Genomic DNA, 18,019 nt, shown 5'->3' on the forward strand with positions numbered 1-18,019 from the left:
ATAAGCACTAACAATAAAAATTGCACGATTGTCAAAAGTTTGGACGTCCAAACGCTGTTGAAAATGTTCTCTTATTTCCTCCTAAATTTGCTCACAACTGGTGCAATTATAGTCCTTTATTAACTATTCGTACAACGCTTCTATGTAGCATAAACTAATTCGTCAAATTCTCGTTATCTAAAATATGAGGTACGTTTTCGGAACATCCGAACAGTATCTTTGAATGACCATAAAATAGCTGCTTATAGACAATTTTTGGAATTTCATTGCATATGCATCTGGGAATATAGTTCATATCAAAAGCCAATTTTCTGACCCAATGGCTGGTATAGACTTGATGGAACGTCCGTAACGTTGGAAACACACATCTGAATGTATACACCCACCATCTCTGGTTAACAATACTTGGCACTTAATTTGATAGAAATTGTTCGGTAGTTTGTCAAATAAATTGCCAGTTATCGGCATCCGGGTATGGCGAAAATTAATCAAAAAGTTTATGTTATGATCTCAAACCAATTTCCACTTTATGAGCATTGAATTCTGATCTTAATTCCTGAGAAAATTACTTCCATTGTGGATAAGACAAGTGTGATAACTTCTGCATAGACGTCAAAATTACAAATAGAACCGATCACCTGATTTTTAATTGATTATCATGGTCTCATTCTGTATCTCTTTCTATCACCCGCTGACGCGACGCCATGTTGAACATCCTGTCACAACACTGCCAAAATGCTAAACAGTAGCCATCTTGAACATCCTATCAGGCAGTTGAAATATAAGATATCACACTTGTTTTATCCACAACGATTACTTCGTTTGATGGAGTAAACCATTTCATGTCGAAAAATTATTCCCCCTTTTCGTCATTTTAATGTCTGCAGTTCTTTTCAGTTTAGTATTTTTTATTTTTAGTGTAATAAACACAAATTCATACAAATGTATATTTAAATTTTTATGCCTTAATCATTTAAACAAAAAGTACTTGAAAGTATTGTGTAATTAAAAATGTAAACACGTCATTTCGAACCGGTTGAAGAGGCGGCAATAGTCTCAACTTATGTTCTATGACACCCAATCACTTCAGCGGTATGAGAATTTCATTTTATTATTATTCAAGTAATTGGGTTTTCCATATCATCTTCACGTTTTAACAATTTTTGTATTCGCTAATTCTTTTTTTTTCTTTTCTGAGAGATTTATTAATATAATGTATGTATGTATATCACATATAGATTAGACTGTCCACAGAATGTATGGGATTTGCTAAAGTTTAAAATTTATTTCGCTCCACCAGCAATTTCTGACAGATTGGATATAAAAAACAACATGCGTAAAAATAACTGGACATCTGTAATAGAAAAATTTCATACGAAATTGACATAAATGCTGAAAATGCATAAAAATTGGCCTTTATGGCTAATATCTCCTTAAGAAGTGATTTAGGAACAAATAGCGGTATGGAAACTTTTGTGTACAACACAATCAGCAATAAATTCTCCATATAAACTTTTCTACTGCAGGTGTCCTTTGAAGGACTTTTAATAAAGCGAAGTAAATTTTTTAAAAACATTTTTCTTTTAACGCCTACCAAAATTTTTTTAAATTAATGAATTATATTAGTTTTGGTCATTTTGCGGGGCGTTTAGTATAGTTTCGTTTGGCGATGAAATTTCAAGTTTAAATGCATTTTTACAAATGATCCTAAACTGAAAACAACATTTTTTTTTAATTTTCCGACTTTCCGACGTTATATATAGTGCTTCTGTTACTTACATTTGTCGCTAAGAAAGTTATTTTTTTTTTTAAATTTCCAAAGGAACTACATCAAATTATTTAATCATATAATTAGAAACCAAATGTTTCATTAGGTATTTTTTTACGCTGAGTATGAATCACTGGTTCAAAATTTTCCAGGATACCCCTTTTTCGATAAATGGGGTCGAATTATTATAATAATTTGACCATACACGCTGATCTTGGGATGCATCTTTATAACTTGGTTTCCTGCTCCCATAAAGAAAAAGATCCAGGCAACATTTTCTGATACAAAGTTGTATTCTAGATAACATGGAAAATTTCTGACCAATCTTTTAAAATATGACACATGCAGCTTACGATTGACACTTACAATATTATCCTAGGCAGAACTTTATTTTTTCTCTTGGTTGACACTTTTACGGAAATAGCTATGTATATATTTGTATATTGCAGTTATGATATTTTTATTAGATTTGAAAACATGTGATGGCAAACGAGGAGGTTTTTTAAAAAAAGACTCAAAATTTAGCTTTGTAGATAAAAAAAAGTGCGCCTAACCTCTGTTAATAATATTCATTGATATGGCAACGCTAATATTTTGCTCGTTAGTCTCTAAGCCCATTATATACTTGATATATGAACACATACATGATATTTTTCACATCTTTGTATTTAGTCGCATTATATTCATTAAACGTAATACATTAAACTAAAAGCCCGTGTCGTTAATATTTCTCTTGGTGTTCCTCCAACATTGGTTATGGGCCCAGAGACACGTGTAAAATCGAAATATTAACGCGAATCGAAAAATTATATTTGCAAAGGCAAATTAAAGAAAGTTAAAGTTTTTTATGCACAATGAATGCGACGGGTTTGCTGCAAATCGAGAAGTTGGATGGCCAGAACTACGACAGTTGGAGTGTGCAAATGAAGAGCATACTTATACATGCGGATCTATGGAAAGTGGTGGTCGGTAGACTTGTGAAAACTGCAGCGACTGCAGAAAAGTGGGATGAGCTCGATGAAAAGGCTTTGGCAACATTAACTCTAGGAGTGAAGCCGACGCAGCTTATGCATATTAAGAAATGCAAAACGTCAAAGGAAGCATGGATAACGTTAAAAAATTTTTATAAAGCAGCTGGTCCTGTTCGTAAAGTTTCGCTTTACAAAAAACTAATGAACATGCAAATGAATGAAGGTGAGGACATGCAAAAGCATCTAAATGAATTTAGCAACGTAGCAGACAAATTGGCAGAAATGGATACACCACTTCTATATGAATTGTTGGTAATTATGTTTTTGTCCAGTTTGCCTAAAAGCTTTGATCATTTTGTGATAGCTATGGAAACGAGAGACAGTCTTCCCAATTTTAGTTTTGTGACCTCTAAAGTCATTGAGGAAAGTGAACGTAAACGAGAAAAATCAGGTGATGCTAGCGGCATTCAAGTATATGCACAGGTGCATACAAATAAAAGCAGCAACAACACGAAAACAACAAAGGCAGAAAAGATTTGAAGTGCTTTACTTGCGGGCGTACAGGCCATTTCGCGGGAAAATGCCGATATAAAGAAAAGAAAAAAGTCCTTCACAGAGAGCAAAAGTCATTTACAATGTTAGCAGCAACAAATACATCGGTCATCAATTGTAATACTTAGTGCGTGGATAGTGGAGCTACAGCACATATGAGCAGAGATCGGGCGATGTTCACGAAATTTGAAGAACATACAGAGAGAGTAACACTGACTGGTGGTAAATATATATATTCGGAAGGAATAGGTGAAGTGGAGATAAAAACTGCCGAGGGTGATATATTATTAAAAGATGTTTTGTACATACCTGGCATGGGAGGTAATTTTGTATCAGTAAGCAAAGCTGTACAAAAGGGGTTTCGTGTTAAATTTTCGCAAATGCAAGCAGTCGTTTGTGACAAGTATGGCCAATCAATATTAAAAGCAAGACAAAGCGGTGGTCTATTTTTAATTGATGATATAAAAAATAAGTGTTTTAGTTTAAATAGTAGCGATTGTGTACAATGGCACGCAAGATATGGGCATTTAAATTATGCAAGCTTACAAGAGCTAGCCTCAAAGAAGATGGTTCTTGGGTTAGAAAACATGAAATTCATAAAAGGTGAAAGTTGTATAGCATGTATGAAATGTAAAATCACCACACAACCGTTTCCACATAATTCTACTGAGCGCGCTAAAGATTTGCTCGATATTATTCATACGGATGTTTGTGGCCCCTTTAGAACTAATTCGTTGGTTGGTGCTAGGTACTTCGTAACGTTCATTGACGACAAATCTCGCAGAATATTTATATATTTTATTAAGACCAAAGATGAAGTTTATGAAAAATTCATTGTATTTAAAAACTTAGTTGAAAGACAAACTGGGAAGAAGATAAAGATAGTGCGAAGCGACAACGGTTTGGAGTACGTGAATAAGAATTTTGAGAACTTGTTTAAGCACTGTGGTATAAAGAGGCAGCTCACCGTTCCATATTCCCCACGGCAAAATGGGGTGGCGGAGCGGATGAACTGAACAATTGTTGAGATGGCGAGAACGATGATGACGTATGCGAATGCTTCTGAAATGCTATGGGCAGAAGCGATGGCAACAGCAGTGTATATAAGAAACCGTTCGCCAACGAAAGCGTTGAGCGACATGACACCGTACGAGGTGTGGACGGGTAGAAAGCCATCGGTAAGTCACTTAAGAGTATTTGGTTCGACAGCGGTTTGCTTGGATAAGACTGAGAAAAACAAATTACTGGCCAAAGGCAAAGAATATAAGATGGTAGGCTACTCACTTACGGCGAAAGCCTATCGGCTATACGGCCAGCAGGGTCGAAGAATAATCGAGGCACGCGATGTTAGGTTCGCTGAATTAGTAAACAATAATGATAATTCTGCCATAGATTTGGTGGACGATATACAACCATACGTATTTAATAATGATTCAGAAGAGCAAGATGATGAGGGCCTTTCAAATCAAAAGCGTGCTCGCGAGGATGATGATGACTGTGTTAGAATGCAAAAGCGTGGTCGCGGAAATTGTTAGTTTGATAATAATGACGAAATTGTAGTTGAGGAGGAGCCGCATACACGCTGTGGTCGTGGCAGGCCTAAGTTAGAACGCACTGGTTTGCGCGGTAGGCCAAAGAAAATAAGAAGCTGTTATGCCTTTATGCTAGGCGGGAGTGCAATATCATGGCAGTCTAAAAAACAGCAGACAGTAGCACTAAGCAGCACAGAGGCCGAATATGTTGCACTTACAGAAGGCGTAAAAGAGGCGATATTTCTCCGTAACCTAATGAATGAAATTGGACGTAAGCAAGAGGTACCAATAATTATCTTCGGCGATAATTTAGGTGCGCAGCATTTGTCCAAAAACCAAACGTTTCATGGTAGAAGTAAACACATCGACATCAAGCACCACTTCATTAGAGATATAATAAAGCACGGTGATATTGAGATCAAATTTGTTCCTACTAATGAAATGATTGCTGACGTTCTAACGAAAAATTTGAGTAAAGAAAAACATTTGAGATTTTCAAAACGCTTGGGATAAAACGAGGACCAGTAACTTAACCAAAACATTCACGTTGAGGAGGAGTGTTAATAATATTCATTGATATGGCAACGCTAATATTTTGCTCGTTAGTCTCTAAGCCCGTTATATACTTGATATATGAACACATACATGATATTTTTTTACATCTTTGTATTTAGTCGCATTATATTCATTAAACGTAATACATTAAACTAAAAGCTCGTGTCGTTAATATATCTCTTGGTGTTCCTCCAACAACCTCACTTTGCATGAGTTTGATTAAAATTTAAAAAAGTTGTCTCTATTTTCTTATTATAATTTGTCTAATAATGAATTTATATGTTAAAAGTGTCAGAAAACAAGGGGGAATATACATATATATTTTTATATTGTTAAATTTCTGCACGTTTATCTTGAAAGAAATACCGGAGAAATGCAAAAGAACGAGACTACAAAGAAATTTTTGAATATAACATCTTTGAGCATTTGTAAAGCTAAAAATTTAATTTTTTACTTAAAAATAAATATTCTAACCCTGCCAGAATTTCCTATCGTCGAAATCAGTAATAACATACGGTATTTTCTTTTTTTGAAAATCATCTTCGATCATATTGCTTTACTTTTGAAATCTTATCCGTTTTCGGGAAGACTGGTCCGCCAAAGCGGGAACAGGGACCATTTAAATAGAAATTGAAGCTACTGAGTTGAAACGACTAAAAGTGGCGACGAAGATACTTTTTCTGTATCGCAAAGAAATGGATTCATTAGAATATTCTTTATATTTTGAATACGATAATTTAAGCATGCACAGAAAAGTTGCATTCCTAACGTCTTCAAAAACAGTCATAACACAAAATCAGGCAGAATTTATTTCCCAGAAGCATAACAATCACAAAATTTTAACAGACTAAATTTAGAAAAGCTTGACTAAAGTTATATGGTTGAATACTGAGGCAAATAAGGAATTACCAAAGACATTAAAGTCTTCATTCACCTCTCCCTTCCTACTTTCTGAGCCGGAGAGTGTTCAATCATTCTCACAGCTTGACCTAGTCAGCAAAGCCTTAAAGCTTTTGTTCATTTCATCGTTGACTACACATCTAATCATTAATCCTCCTTCGACGCACACCGTTAGCATCACGGACAGAACCGTAAGAGCTTTGCACTTTCTAAAGACTGTCGCACCTTTTGTCAACACCGTCCATGATTCTGAGGCATACATCAAGACATTTCAAAGTACGATTTCTTGGCAAGAGTGATTTTTCGTTTGAATATTTTTTTGCAATTCGAAAAACTATTTTCAAAATTTGCGAGCTTAAAGTAAGATTACTCTGACCGTGACTTGATTTTTAAAAAGGCTTTAAGCTTTTGTCGTCCTTTTTTGTGAATAATTAACCACGGCCTTTTTTTGTATTTTTTGTTTGTTTTTGTTCTTATAAGTGGCGGAGTGCTATATTTTTGTAAACTTTACTCTCTAAAGTTTTTAATAAAGTAACCAATTTTCGAAACTTTTGAAAATACGTATAAATTTTTTATTACAGACAACATTCCCTGGAGATGTGGAGATTACTAGCGATTTCCATAATCGCTGTAATGGTGATGAATTGTGAAGGTGATACACAAGTTAGAACGAAAAGCAGACCTAAAATTAAACTAAAATATTCTATTCCATTAGCACGCGCTCAAAAACGTTATGCAACCGAATATACAAGTAGCAACGGTGGCAACTATGCAAGCGCTGGCACAGGCAACGCAGCCAGCTATGGCGGCGGATTTGATGACTACGACTATGGCTACGCTCCCGATTATGGCTTTATAGATCCACTTTTGTTTCATCAGCAGTTAACAGAGCAAATTTTGGCAAATCATGCGGCACAAAATCAGTGAGTAATTAATTATTTTTATTCTTACATAATTTAGTACATATTTTGACTATTTACATTGGTTGGTGCATATCTACACTAGGTCGGGTCAATTTGCATGAACCCATTTTTTCGACGTTGTTCCTAGCATGTTCGCATAATTGTAAAGATATTCTATATTCCCAGGCGTGTTAATCGTAACACTCTCGTAAACATTCCGTTTCCAGCTTTTATTTATAATCATAATGAAGCCGAAATATTTGGCTTCAGAAGGGAGACTGTTCGTTAAGAAGTTCAATTTTAGCAAGGTGAAAGAGGAGATATTTGTTTTTTCTAATGAACTGAACAAGTTTCGTTTTGTAGGACTCACCCTTACTCGTTTTGCCGTGCCCATCGCAAAATGCATCAAAGTGCCGTTTCCAAAAGCTCACTAATCACTGGCAGCATTTTATCTGGAATTCACTAAGGCTTCAGCGTATGCGAATACAATTTATAATTTTACTTTGAACTTTTCTGGGATTTCCTTAATTGCCAGTAACCATACGAGAAGCAACAGCGCGCCTCTCTAAGGGTTGCCCCTGGTAGTCACTCTATATGCCAAGTCCCCGCCTGAAGTTGTTTTCGAATACCAAAATAATAATAGTAACTTGGCGCGATATACCGCAGATTTAGGCCCAGCCTTTGTTTAAATATGTGGCATGCTACGTTTAATATTTTCATTTCGACAAAATCGTTTCGAGACAATTTTTTTATATATTCTGATACAACTTTTTCTGAGACTGGAACCTTGTCAGAACCCTACCTTCCTACGGCGGAAGCCCTTATATTTTTCCTTGGAAATATTAAAATACCCGCTGATACGACGAGTAAATTCGCAAGTATTTACTTTCTGTCGGCCGTCATGGTTACTCTGCTTATCACACCGAAGATTCTGAGCTTACGCCCTGGGCAAAGCAACATAAAAATTTTAGAAACAAGTTTTTACAATTATAGGAAAGTTTTCCTAAGAGGGGTCACCCGTCTGCAGTGATTTGGCAAGCACTCCGAGTGTATTTCTGCCATGAATCATCTGTCTTGCAAATGCCGTTCGGAGGCGGCATAAAAAATGTGGATCTCGTCCCGCCAATTTGCAATAAAAATTAAAAGCAGCACGACGCAATTTGGAGGGAATCTCGGCCTAAAATCTCTTAGGAGGTTAATGTGCTTTAACTTTTATTTACTTTCTGAAATGTATAATACCTACTTCCGACAAACCGGGAGACAATCGTGTTATTTTTTTTTTTTTTTTGTGATTGATGTTCATTCTTTTAGGAATTTTCAATAAAAGAAACTTTGCTTCGATTTACGTGGTACTCCTTATACTTTTTTTTACAAATTGGCGGGACGGGACCGACATGGTTTCTGCCGACTCCGAACGGCGGATGCATTTTTACTAAAAAGCTGTAAATGGCAAAAATACTTTCGATGTGACGACGCCACACCATTTCCGAGGGGCGACCCCGCTTAGAAAAACTTTTTTCCTAATTGAAAAAACGTTTTCCTAAATTTTTGATGTTGCTTTGCCCGGCGACTTGAGCCCAGGACCTTCGGTATGGTGAGCGGAGCACAGTGTTACCACATCACGGCAGCCGCCAGATTTTACAATATACTTAGTAAATTACGATAATGGTGGATTAACTCTCTCCCCCCAAGGCAAGCCGTCTCAATTCCTGTATCCGTCCCTATGCTCTATCCCTTATCATTTCCTTTATGTTTCCCTTTCGCTCCACTCTAACATCACAAATTAGTTGGTACCAAACGGGGAAAAACATATTACCGGTTATACAGATCTGCAACTTTGTATGCAACCTGTAGAGCTATCTAATAATATAAGGAGCTTTAAGTCAAGGCTTTGTTCAGCAAAAAAAAGCATTATATATTCGGCTTTGGTCAACGCATAATGTCTAATAAGAAACATCATATCTCCGTTTTAGTTGATAAAAAAGCTCTACCTGGTGAATCCAAGTTATTACAAAACCTCGAGCACATGCAATGAGGCATCTTTCATCGGATACAACTTTTTTTATTTTACATAAATTCCGAATCTGCTAGGAACGAATTCGAAAATGTATTTGATCCATCTAAATATACAAACACGCAGCTGCTAGCACAAAAATAGTTGTGAAAAATCTTTGCAAATTTTTTGCAATTCTTTTCTTCTTTCGTTTGCTGTCATTAATTTTAGAAAAATCTCAAACTGGAAACTATGTATACCGATCTTAAAAATGTTTTCGAAAAAGTTCAAAAATTCGAGTTGCTTAAAAACCTGCTTGATTAATTACACTAGTGGACAAAATAACAGCTCGTGTTTTTGAAATACGGACATCATACCAAAAAGCACTTTGCAGTTAACTTATTACCATATAGGTGTAGTAACTGCTGTAATCCATTGCGTTATTTATTAAGAGTTCATCATAGAGAATGTGTGTAAAAAAATACAAAACATTTTTATGTTATTTGTGGCGTGTATATGTTCAAGAAGTTTTGTTTGAGTCCGTCAACCTAGTAAAACGAGCTTATATGGACTTATTCGGTTACCCATATGAAACTAATAACAAACCCTGGATTCCAAGTTTCGTATGCAAAAGTTGTGTTTAGTAATTATGCTTATAGGCAAATAAAAAAAATCATTTCAAGTACGAATCTCTTGTGATATGGCGTGAATCGTCTGTTATTTCTTTGTGGTAAACATAAGAGGAATTAGCTGCAGAGATCACTCTAACTAAATTTATCCCAACCTACTGACTGCTACCGTATAATATTACCTCCTCTGCATATCAAATTGGCTGTTATGAAACAATATTTAAAGGCTTTAGGCAAAAGTGGTTGATGTTTCAAATACATTTCTAAATATTTTCCAAAACTAAGTTTTGAAAAGTTGAAAGTTGAGATTTTCGATGGCCTACAGATTGAAAACTAATTTGTGATCTAGAGTTCACTAGCCGCTTCAAAGCACCTGAAAAATATACATGGGACGAGTTCCTTTGGCTTGTAAAAAACTTCTTACGAAACAGGAAGTTACCTAACTTCTCTGAGAAAATTAGTGATGGAACGATATTTCGCTATTGGTGATTTCATCGCCGCTATTGACAAATCGCTAATATCTATAGTTATTACAATCCAAATATATCAGTGATTGGCGATTTTCCTTCATTCGATTCTTTTGAATGACAATCACCTCTGGCAGAATATCGCCAATAGCGATTATATCGATTGGCGATTTTCCTTCAGCATGAAATTCTAATACTAATAGTGATAGCGGGGATGCAATCATCGATAGTCAAATATCGTTCATCACTACTCATCTGTGTTCTTTACTTTCCGACTGAGTAAAAAAGTTTATTGGATACAAAAAGGAATAATTTTCTCGAAAATTGGAAAAACAAAAGTTTGCCAGCTATTATTGAAAAATGGGGATAGTTGTCTTAAGAACTGCACAACGAAAAAAGTGTGCTTTTTGTGCAGATAAATTGTGGAAACGGCGAACGGAACAAAGCAAACTTGTGCAACAACAATTTCGACGACGAAGTGATGTGCAATAATTGCAAAAAATGGTTTTGCAATGGGTGTGGAAGCACATCTGGATCCCAAATTGTTAATCTTTCGGTGATGGCTAAACATAAGGAAGTCACCCTACATTCTGAAGGTCTACCTGGAGAAACAGTACTAAAAATGTTACTCGTGTAGCGTACGTAATATATTTGTATTAGGATTCAATCCAGCACAGGCACAGCACAGGAATATATTGTAGTGTTGTTATGGCGGTAAGCTGAAAATGGAGTAAATATTAAAAGGTGTATTTAAACGAATAAATTTAAATTTTAGTCAATCATGTGCAGCGGAAAACTCTTTGAACAATATTAATTGTCATCAAGAACAATGGAAACCACTTATAACTGATCGTTCGTTTTTGCCGTGGTTGGTTAAGGTACCTACCGAGCAAGAGCAGTGGCGTGCACGACAAATATCAGCAGCAAAAATAAACAAATCAGACGAATTATGGAAGGAAAATATTGATGCAACATTTCAGGATTTAGAGAAGCCAGGTATAGATACTGAACCATGACAAGTGCTATTGCGTTATGAAGATGGTTATCAATACGAGAAAGTTTTTGGTCCACTTGTGCGCCTAGAAACAGAATACGATAAAAATTAAAAAAAATCGCAAACACAGGAGGGTATAGAAATAAGATGGGATGTTGGGGTAAACAACAAAACAATATCATATTTTACGCTTGCTAAAACTGATTCGGACATGAAACTAATGCATGTGTTATTCATAAGTTAATACTTCTAGGCTGTAGCCGTTAACAGTTGTATAAAATTTGTGTTTTTGATGGAAAAATAAAATAATTATAGAAAGATACATATATCACTCGTCTTATTGTAAACAGATTAACTCAAAATTTAAGTTTTTTGGGAGAATGCAATTCAAGCTTTGTAATATGGTTTGTATATGGTTGAATTCACCGGCTAATTTCTAGGGCACTGAAATGGGTGGCTAATTTTCTGCTAAAGAATATTTTTATAATAGTTTGAAGAATTTAGTATATTTTTCCTCTGTATTTTTCATTAAAAATTGATTCAATTTACTATACAAATACTAGAAGACCCGGCAGACGTTGTCCTGCCCTAAATTTGGCCAATCTGCAAACGTTTTAATAAGCGTTTTCCATCTGACTCTGCCCTCCCCCTCTTCTCTTTTTCCTAATCCTTTTACTCACTCCTCCCTCCGTCTTTTTCGCTTCATCTATCTCCATCTTCGTCTCATTCTATCTCTTTCTCAATCTCCTTCTCTCTTTTCTCAATTTCTTCTCATTCTTCTGCATCCCTTATTGCCTGTCCCAGAAGGTGGTATGTATTTATTCCAGTCCCAGTCCCAGTCCCACTCCCAGGCCCGTGCGAGTCTCCGAGTCAGACCTAGTCCTAATCCCAGTCCCAGTCCGTCTCTGGATAATATATTACTCTGTACTAAAGCACTCATTAACAGCTTTCATTTGATATTCATATTGTATAAACACTGTCTAGGCATTCACTGGCCCACGTTTTGTCCTATATCTCGAGACCCTAGTCACCCAGGGGTATGAAAATAACCCTCTGATAAAGCACTCATCAACAGCTTTCATTTGATATCAATATTCTATAAACACATTCTAGGGGTACCCGGGTCCACTTTTTGGCCTATATCTCGAGACCCTAGTCACCCAGTCACCTATCCTATATTTAAAGTTAGATCAAACTACACACGGGGAGCAAAACAAATTCAAAATCGGTTCAGTAGTTTAGGAGTCCATTGGCCTCAATTGTGTGACACGTGTTTTTTCTATATTAATATTATGCAGCCAAATACAACTTTCAGAATAAATTCATACGGAGTATTTCTGAATACATCGGTGTAGTATAATATAGTAAATAAATCATGTTTTTATGGTGTTACATATACATATTTATTTCGGATTGATTCATCTTATATTTAAAAATCAAAGCATTTTCAATTAGCAAAATTTATAAAACAAAGATGCATATACATCTATTTTAGCTAGTTTCATCTCATTGAGTGTAATACGAGACTGAACATATTATCGTAAGCCAGTTAATAATATATATCATAACATCTCAGAAAATTAGAATTTCACATTACATCAGTTTACAATAAAAGGTACATATTTTTGTCTTTTTATTCCGACTTTGGTTCATACATTCTGTATACTAAATTAAATTAATGTATAACATTCAATCTACTCCGGTAAACAAACTTAAACATTCATTTTTTATATCCAAGTATACAAATAATTGCAGATTCGCTTATCAAAGATAAATGAAAGATTAGCCGTGTTTTTTTACACGTATATACGTTTACGCTTGCACCTAAAAAAACGCGTATCCTCACTTAGATAATGCTTAGGAGACCCATTCAGCGGCAGTGATTAAATAAATAGTTACAGAACATGTTGTACCGAAAAGCGCAGACACAAAACTCTGGTGGCCATAGTGTATAACATATAGCTCAATCGGTTGCGATGAATAGTGGATACTAGGGTGTCCCTTATTTTTAGAAGTCTTTTTTTTGTAACGCATACCCTTCAGATCGGTTCTCCTTAATCCAATATACTCAATAAAAAAATATAAGCTCATTACGAAAACTCTAAACCGTGCCGAATTACTTTGGAAACAAGTTGGTTCAGGTTCAACGGTTAACATTCGATCAAATTCTTTCAAACCCTCCCCGTAGGACTCGATTTTCTATGGAAAAACACAAAAAAAGGCAATTTTACTGGCAAAAGAACTCTTTGAAAGCCAAATACCACCAAATACCACGCAAATGCTCTTTCGAAACAACAAATTGTTCCATATGGATCACACTGTTATTAAATTTTCATGTTAAATGTTCATCCGTCAGTGGCGCCACCTTCTGTATTAGAACAACAACGCAACGCAGTGCAGCTTTATACAGAAATATAGCCCGGCTACATTCAAAACGACGACTGCGAACGACAACGGCGAAAAACTGAAGCTTGACGATAATTGCCGCCAAGCACCGACGACTGATTATAATGAAAGCGACAACGACAGTTCTGCATTAGCTCAAACAACAACAAAAAATTTAGAAAAAAGTATTGCATGTGTTAAAACAATTTATAATAAATCAATTTCAATACATATTTAAGGCTATTTGCATTTATTTTGATTTTTATTCACAAAAAGAAAAAAGGACGCCACGACCGTCGCCTGTCAAAATAGAAATAGATCTAATCTAGCGACAGCGGCATTCATGATTAATTGCCGCTTTGTCGTGTCGTACCCAAAAAATTCCTCCCCATAAGAACATGTGTAAAAATAATTTGACAGATGCCGCACCGTCGTTGTCGTCTTGAATCTGTTTTCCCTAATACGCTAGCTTTTTCCAAATAAAAACAATTTGATAATATTAGGCCAACTGATTTGGTGGCGTTTCTTATTAATAGAAAAAAATGTCTACATAACTGTTCGTTCAAATAAGACGTGCACGGATTATCATTCTTGAGTTGTCGGGTTTTTCATTTCGAAAATGTCAGTGGAACTAAGAAGCAATAAAAACAGTATATTTCTGGTGGGTGAGATTAATCACCAAATAACAGGCGCAAAATTACCGTCGAATCGTCAAATTTTTGGGGTTCTGTTTTTCAACATTCGCGAAATAAAGTTAAATATTAGTGAAAGTGCAAATCTTGTGGCTCGGGAGTGCATTATATTCTGGGAAAAAGCTAGAATACCCACCAGAGCTTTCCCTAATTGTGTTAAAAAAATTGTGGATCTTTATCAGTTCTGGCGAGAGCTGCAAAAAAATTGTAAAAAGATACCGGATTTTTATAAACGTCGCGAGGAGGAGTTTCAACAGGATTTGGATAATTTATTCGATATCGCACATGCTGATGCTCTCAACAGAATTAAAATAGAAGAAGATAAAGTATTCTTACGTAAACAGAGAGAGCCAGGCCGCCCAGGTTGCTTAATGGGTGTAGACAAAAAGTTGGCTGTAATTGAAGAAAAGGCAAGGTTAAGACAACTAGCAAAAGAGAAATATAGATTAAAACAAATGCCCTCAGATGCCGTATCGACATCTGTTGCTGCTTACAAGGATATGACACATACAGAATTACATGACAAATCTGCAAGCTCTGAAGAAAGTCTGAACGAACCGACTCCTTCCACTTCTCAATCAATTCGTTCTTTAAGTGCAGTAGCAAAAAGAGGAAGAAAAAATTTCATCACGCCAAAATTGGTTGCGACTTTAGACAGATGTCAACTCAGCATTCGAGATTCTGTTTATGTAGTTCAAGCTGTAGTGGAAGCACTAGGTCTTAACTGTGACGATTACCCAATTAACAAATCCTCTATTCAACGCATTCGAACGCAAATGAGAAAACATAGAGCAGAATCCATTAAATCTGATTTTCAGAATAACATACCCGAAGTTGTTGCTGTTCATTGGGATGGAAAACTGTTACCTAGTCTCAACGTAAAAAGCTCTAAAGAAGAACGCTTGCCAATTGTTATTTCGTTTGAAGAGAAAGAACAAATTCTTGCAGTCCCGAAATTAGAGAGCTCTTCCGGCAAAAATCAAGCAAATGCAGTACTAAATACGCTAAATGATTGGAACCTTAATGATAAGGTACAAATAATGTGCTGTGATACGACAGCATCTAATACAGGTCGCTTGAATGGAGCTTGTGTGCTTTTGGAGCAAGCATTAGAAAGAGAATTGTTACTTTTTGCTTGTCGTCATCATGTTTACGAACTTGTGCTCAAAAGTGTATTTCAAACTAAAATCCAAGAGGACAGTACCAGTCCCGAGATTCCACTATTTAAAAAGTTCAAAGATAACTGGAAGAATATTAATCCTAATGCTATCGAACCCTGCTCTAATTTCGTAAAACAACACTTTTGTGAGACGATGATAAATGAATTGGTGGAGTTTTATTACAACGAATTGGAGAAGTCAATTGTACGAGATGATCATCGGGAACTGATTGAACTAGCTATTATTTTTTTGGGAGGAAACTCTGAGAATAAAATTAAAATCAGACCTCCAGGCGCATTGCATCAAGCTCGGTGGATGGCAAGAGCTATTTACTCTATAAAGATATGTTTGTTGCAGTCTCAATTTAAAATGAGCGTCAAGGACGAACAAGGGCTTAGAGATATTTCTTTATTCATTGTGACAGTTTATGTTAAGCCCTGGCTAAGATGCAGTTTAGCAGTAAAAGCGCCGAATCAAGACTTACTCTTTTTAAAGACCCTGAAGGATTACGAAAGAGTTGACAAGTTGATTTCCAAAGCAGCTTTAGGAAAATTCAGTCACCACCTGTGGTATTTATCAGAAGAAATAACCCTGCTATCAATTTTTGACGAAGACGTTGATGAACAAACCAAGAAGAACATTGTAATTAACTTAAAAAGAGAAAGCTTTGATGATTCCGGAAAGAGATACGTTCCATCGAAGGATGAAACGTCGATATCTTTATATGGTGAATATTTATTCATATGTATTAAGCTATGCTCACTATTTACTAAACGCTAAACTTTTGTTCTTGTTTTAGAAAAATCTTTGAGTGATTTCATCACTATTAGAAGCAAAAATATATTTTCGAGGCTAAAAGTTGACTGCAGTTTCCTTCAGGAAAATATATCTTCGTGGGAAGAAAACGTGGCCTATATAGAAGCAAAAAAGAAGATTTTGTGCTTAAAAGCAGTTAATGACACAGCTGAAAGAGCTGTTAAACTTATGCAAGACTTTCATGGTTTGATAACCGCAGACGAAGAACAAAAGCAGTTCCTTTTACGCTGTGTGCAAGAACATATAGATATGTATCCAGATTGTAAAAAACAGACTTTAAAAAGAAAATGTTCTGAGTAATCCTATTAACAATATTTAAATTAAACAATCTTTAATACAAATTTCTATTATTAAACAAAGCAATGAACATTTTCGTTGATCTAGCTACTAGATGAAGAAAGAAACTGCTATTTTTGAGGCCCTGTCGGCACGGGTTAAAGTTTATGTGGAAAGTTAAAATTTGTTATTTAAGCAGAGGTTTGTATACTGAACCGAATTAGAGGGTATGCGTTTTGATAATTGCAAAACGAAATATTTCGTTCATATAGGGGACACCCTAGTGGATACACACCATTTGTAGAGGTGATACATAGAATTAGTGTAGAGGTGAAACATAGACATAGACATATTTAAGTTGCATCTGAGTATAATGCGTATTGAAATTTAGGAGTACTAATTTTATGCGCAGCAATTTCAGAAGAGTAGATAAAGTTTAACGCTTAGCAGTCCATATAAAGTTTAAGCGTCACGTATATAGATGTTAAAAAAAACACAGCTATTAATAAAAACTATTTTTCCTAAAAACTTTATTATTAACTATTTCGTAAACTAGATCTGCTAGGAAAAATGTTTTCTACAATTGAAGTTAGGTTAAAAAAATTTTCAAATCTCGTCGGAAAAAATATTGTCGAAAATAAATGCGACACTTTGGCGGACTAAAATTAATTGAGCTACTAAACTGGACTCATATCCTGTTATACGATCACTGATGAAAAACCAATTTCACTCAAATTATAACTAAGAATCTGTGAAACTGTGAAACTGTTTATAAAAATTGTAATAAAACATGTATCTAATGAGTACGTTATGTCACTAATAAACATATGTCATTCAAAGGATTCACCATTTCAGAGCTATAGTGATTTAAAAAATTAATTTCGATCACGGATCGTATAACACGATACGAGCCCTGTATACAATCTCGAAACATTTCAGATGATTTCAAAAACAATCTTAGGGCCACATTCTCTATTACGAAACGCACGTTCGTTTGGTATCAGAGACAAATCGCTAGTGTATTTGCACTATGTTAAGCGATGGCAACATATCATATACGATTGCACTCGCCTTGCTGTTTGACATACATAAAGTAAGAAACGAAAAGGCCGAACGAAAATGATAAAGAGTACTAGACGAAATTGTTTGGAGACGAACCGTTCGTCTGAGCTATCTGTCGCAATACATAATGAAGCTGATTGAAATTTTTATACAAGATAAGATTGGTTTGCATAGTTTCATTTACACAGTTCATTGCACCTTTCTCTAAAGTTAACAAAATTAAACAAAAGAAGAAAATTTTGTAAGAATTTGCCAAAACTTTTCGCAGCTATATCGACCGCGCCATATATTAATCTACTTTATCCATGTAAAAACGCATTATGAAACTGCTATGCCTAGGTTTACTTTATTTGCTCTATATATTT

The 18,019-nt window shown here is 35.4% G+C and overlaps 2 protein-coding genes across 6 annotated transcripts in view; both read left to right on the forward strand.

The window, feature by feature from the left end:
• The window catches only part of LOC137239988 (uncharacterized), a 31,563-nt gene that overhangs the window by 12,613 nt on the left and 931 nt on the right, over positions 1–18,019 (forward strand). For 2 of the 4 annotated variants that reach the window (XM_067765844.1, XM_067765845.1), the window contains exons 2-3: positions 6,860–6,930; positions 6,994–7,201. In XM_067765844.1, the coding sequence (XP_067621945.1) occupies positions 6,876–6,930; positions 6,994–7,201 (263 nt within the window). In that variant the 5' untranslated portion in view covers positions 6,860–6,875. Of the gene's footprint in view, positions 1–6,859; positions 7,202–18,019 lie in introns of all 4 variants that reach the window. The other 2 variants (XM_067765843.1, XM_067765842.1) reach the window with 1 other exon arrangement.
• Positions 7,215–18,019, forward strand: LOC137239987 (uncharacterized). 2 transcript variants are annotated; one of them, XM_067765840.1, is made up of 2 exons: positions 7,215–10,983; positions 11,045–18,019. In XM_067765840.1, the coding sequence occupies exon 2, from the start codon at positions 14,268–14,270 to the stop codon at positions 16,278–16,280; it is 2,013 nt and encodes a 670-aa protein (XP_067621941.1). In that variant the 5' UTR covers positions 7,215–10,983; positions 11,045–14,267; the 3' UTR covers positions 16,281–18,019. The 2 variants fall into 2 exon arrangements, with proteins under 2 accessions (XP_067621941.1, XP_067621942.1); XM_067765841.1 differs by having other exon boundaries at positions 7,215–7,488; positions 7,544–18,019.

The sequence above is a fragment of the Eurosta solidaginis genome, chromosome 2 (assembly GCF_040869045.1).
Source record: "Eurosta solidaginis isolate ZX-2024a chromosome 2, ASM4086904v1, whole genome shotgun sequence".
In the NCBI taxonomy this organism is placed as follows: domain Eukaryota; kingdom Metazoa; phylum Arthropoda; class Insecta; order Diptera; family Tephritidae; genus Eurosta; species Eurosta solidaginis.

What these genes read in the sequence shown, in the direction of transcription:
- LOC137239987 (XM_067765840.1), top strand. Translation starts at nt 14,268, where the DNA reads ATGTCAGTGGAACTAAGAAGCAATAAAAACAGTATATTTCTGGTGGGT.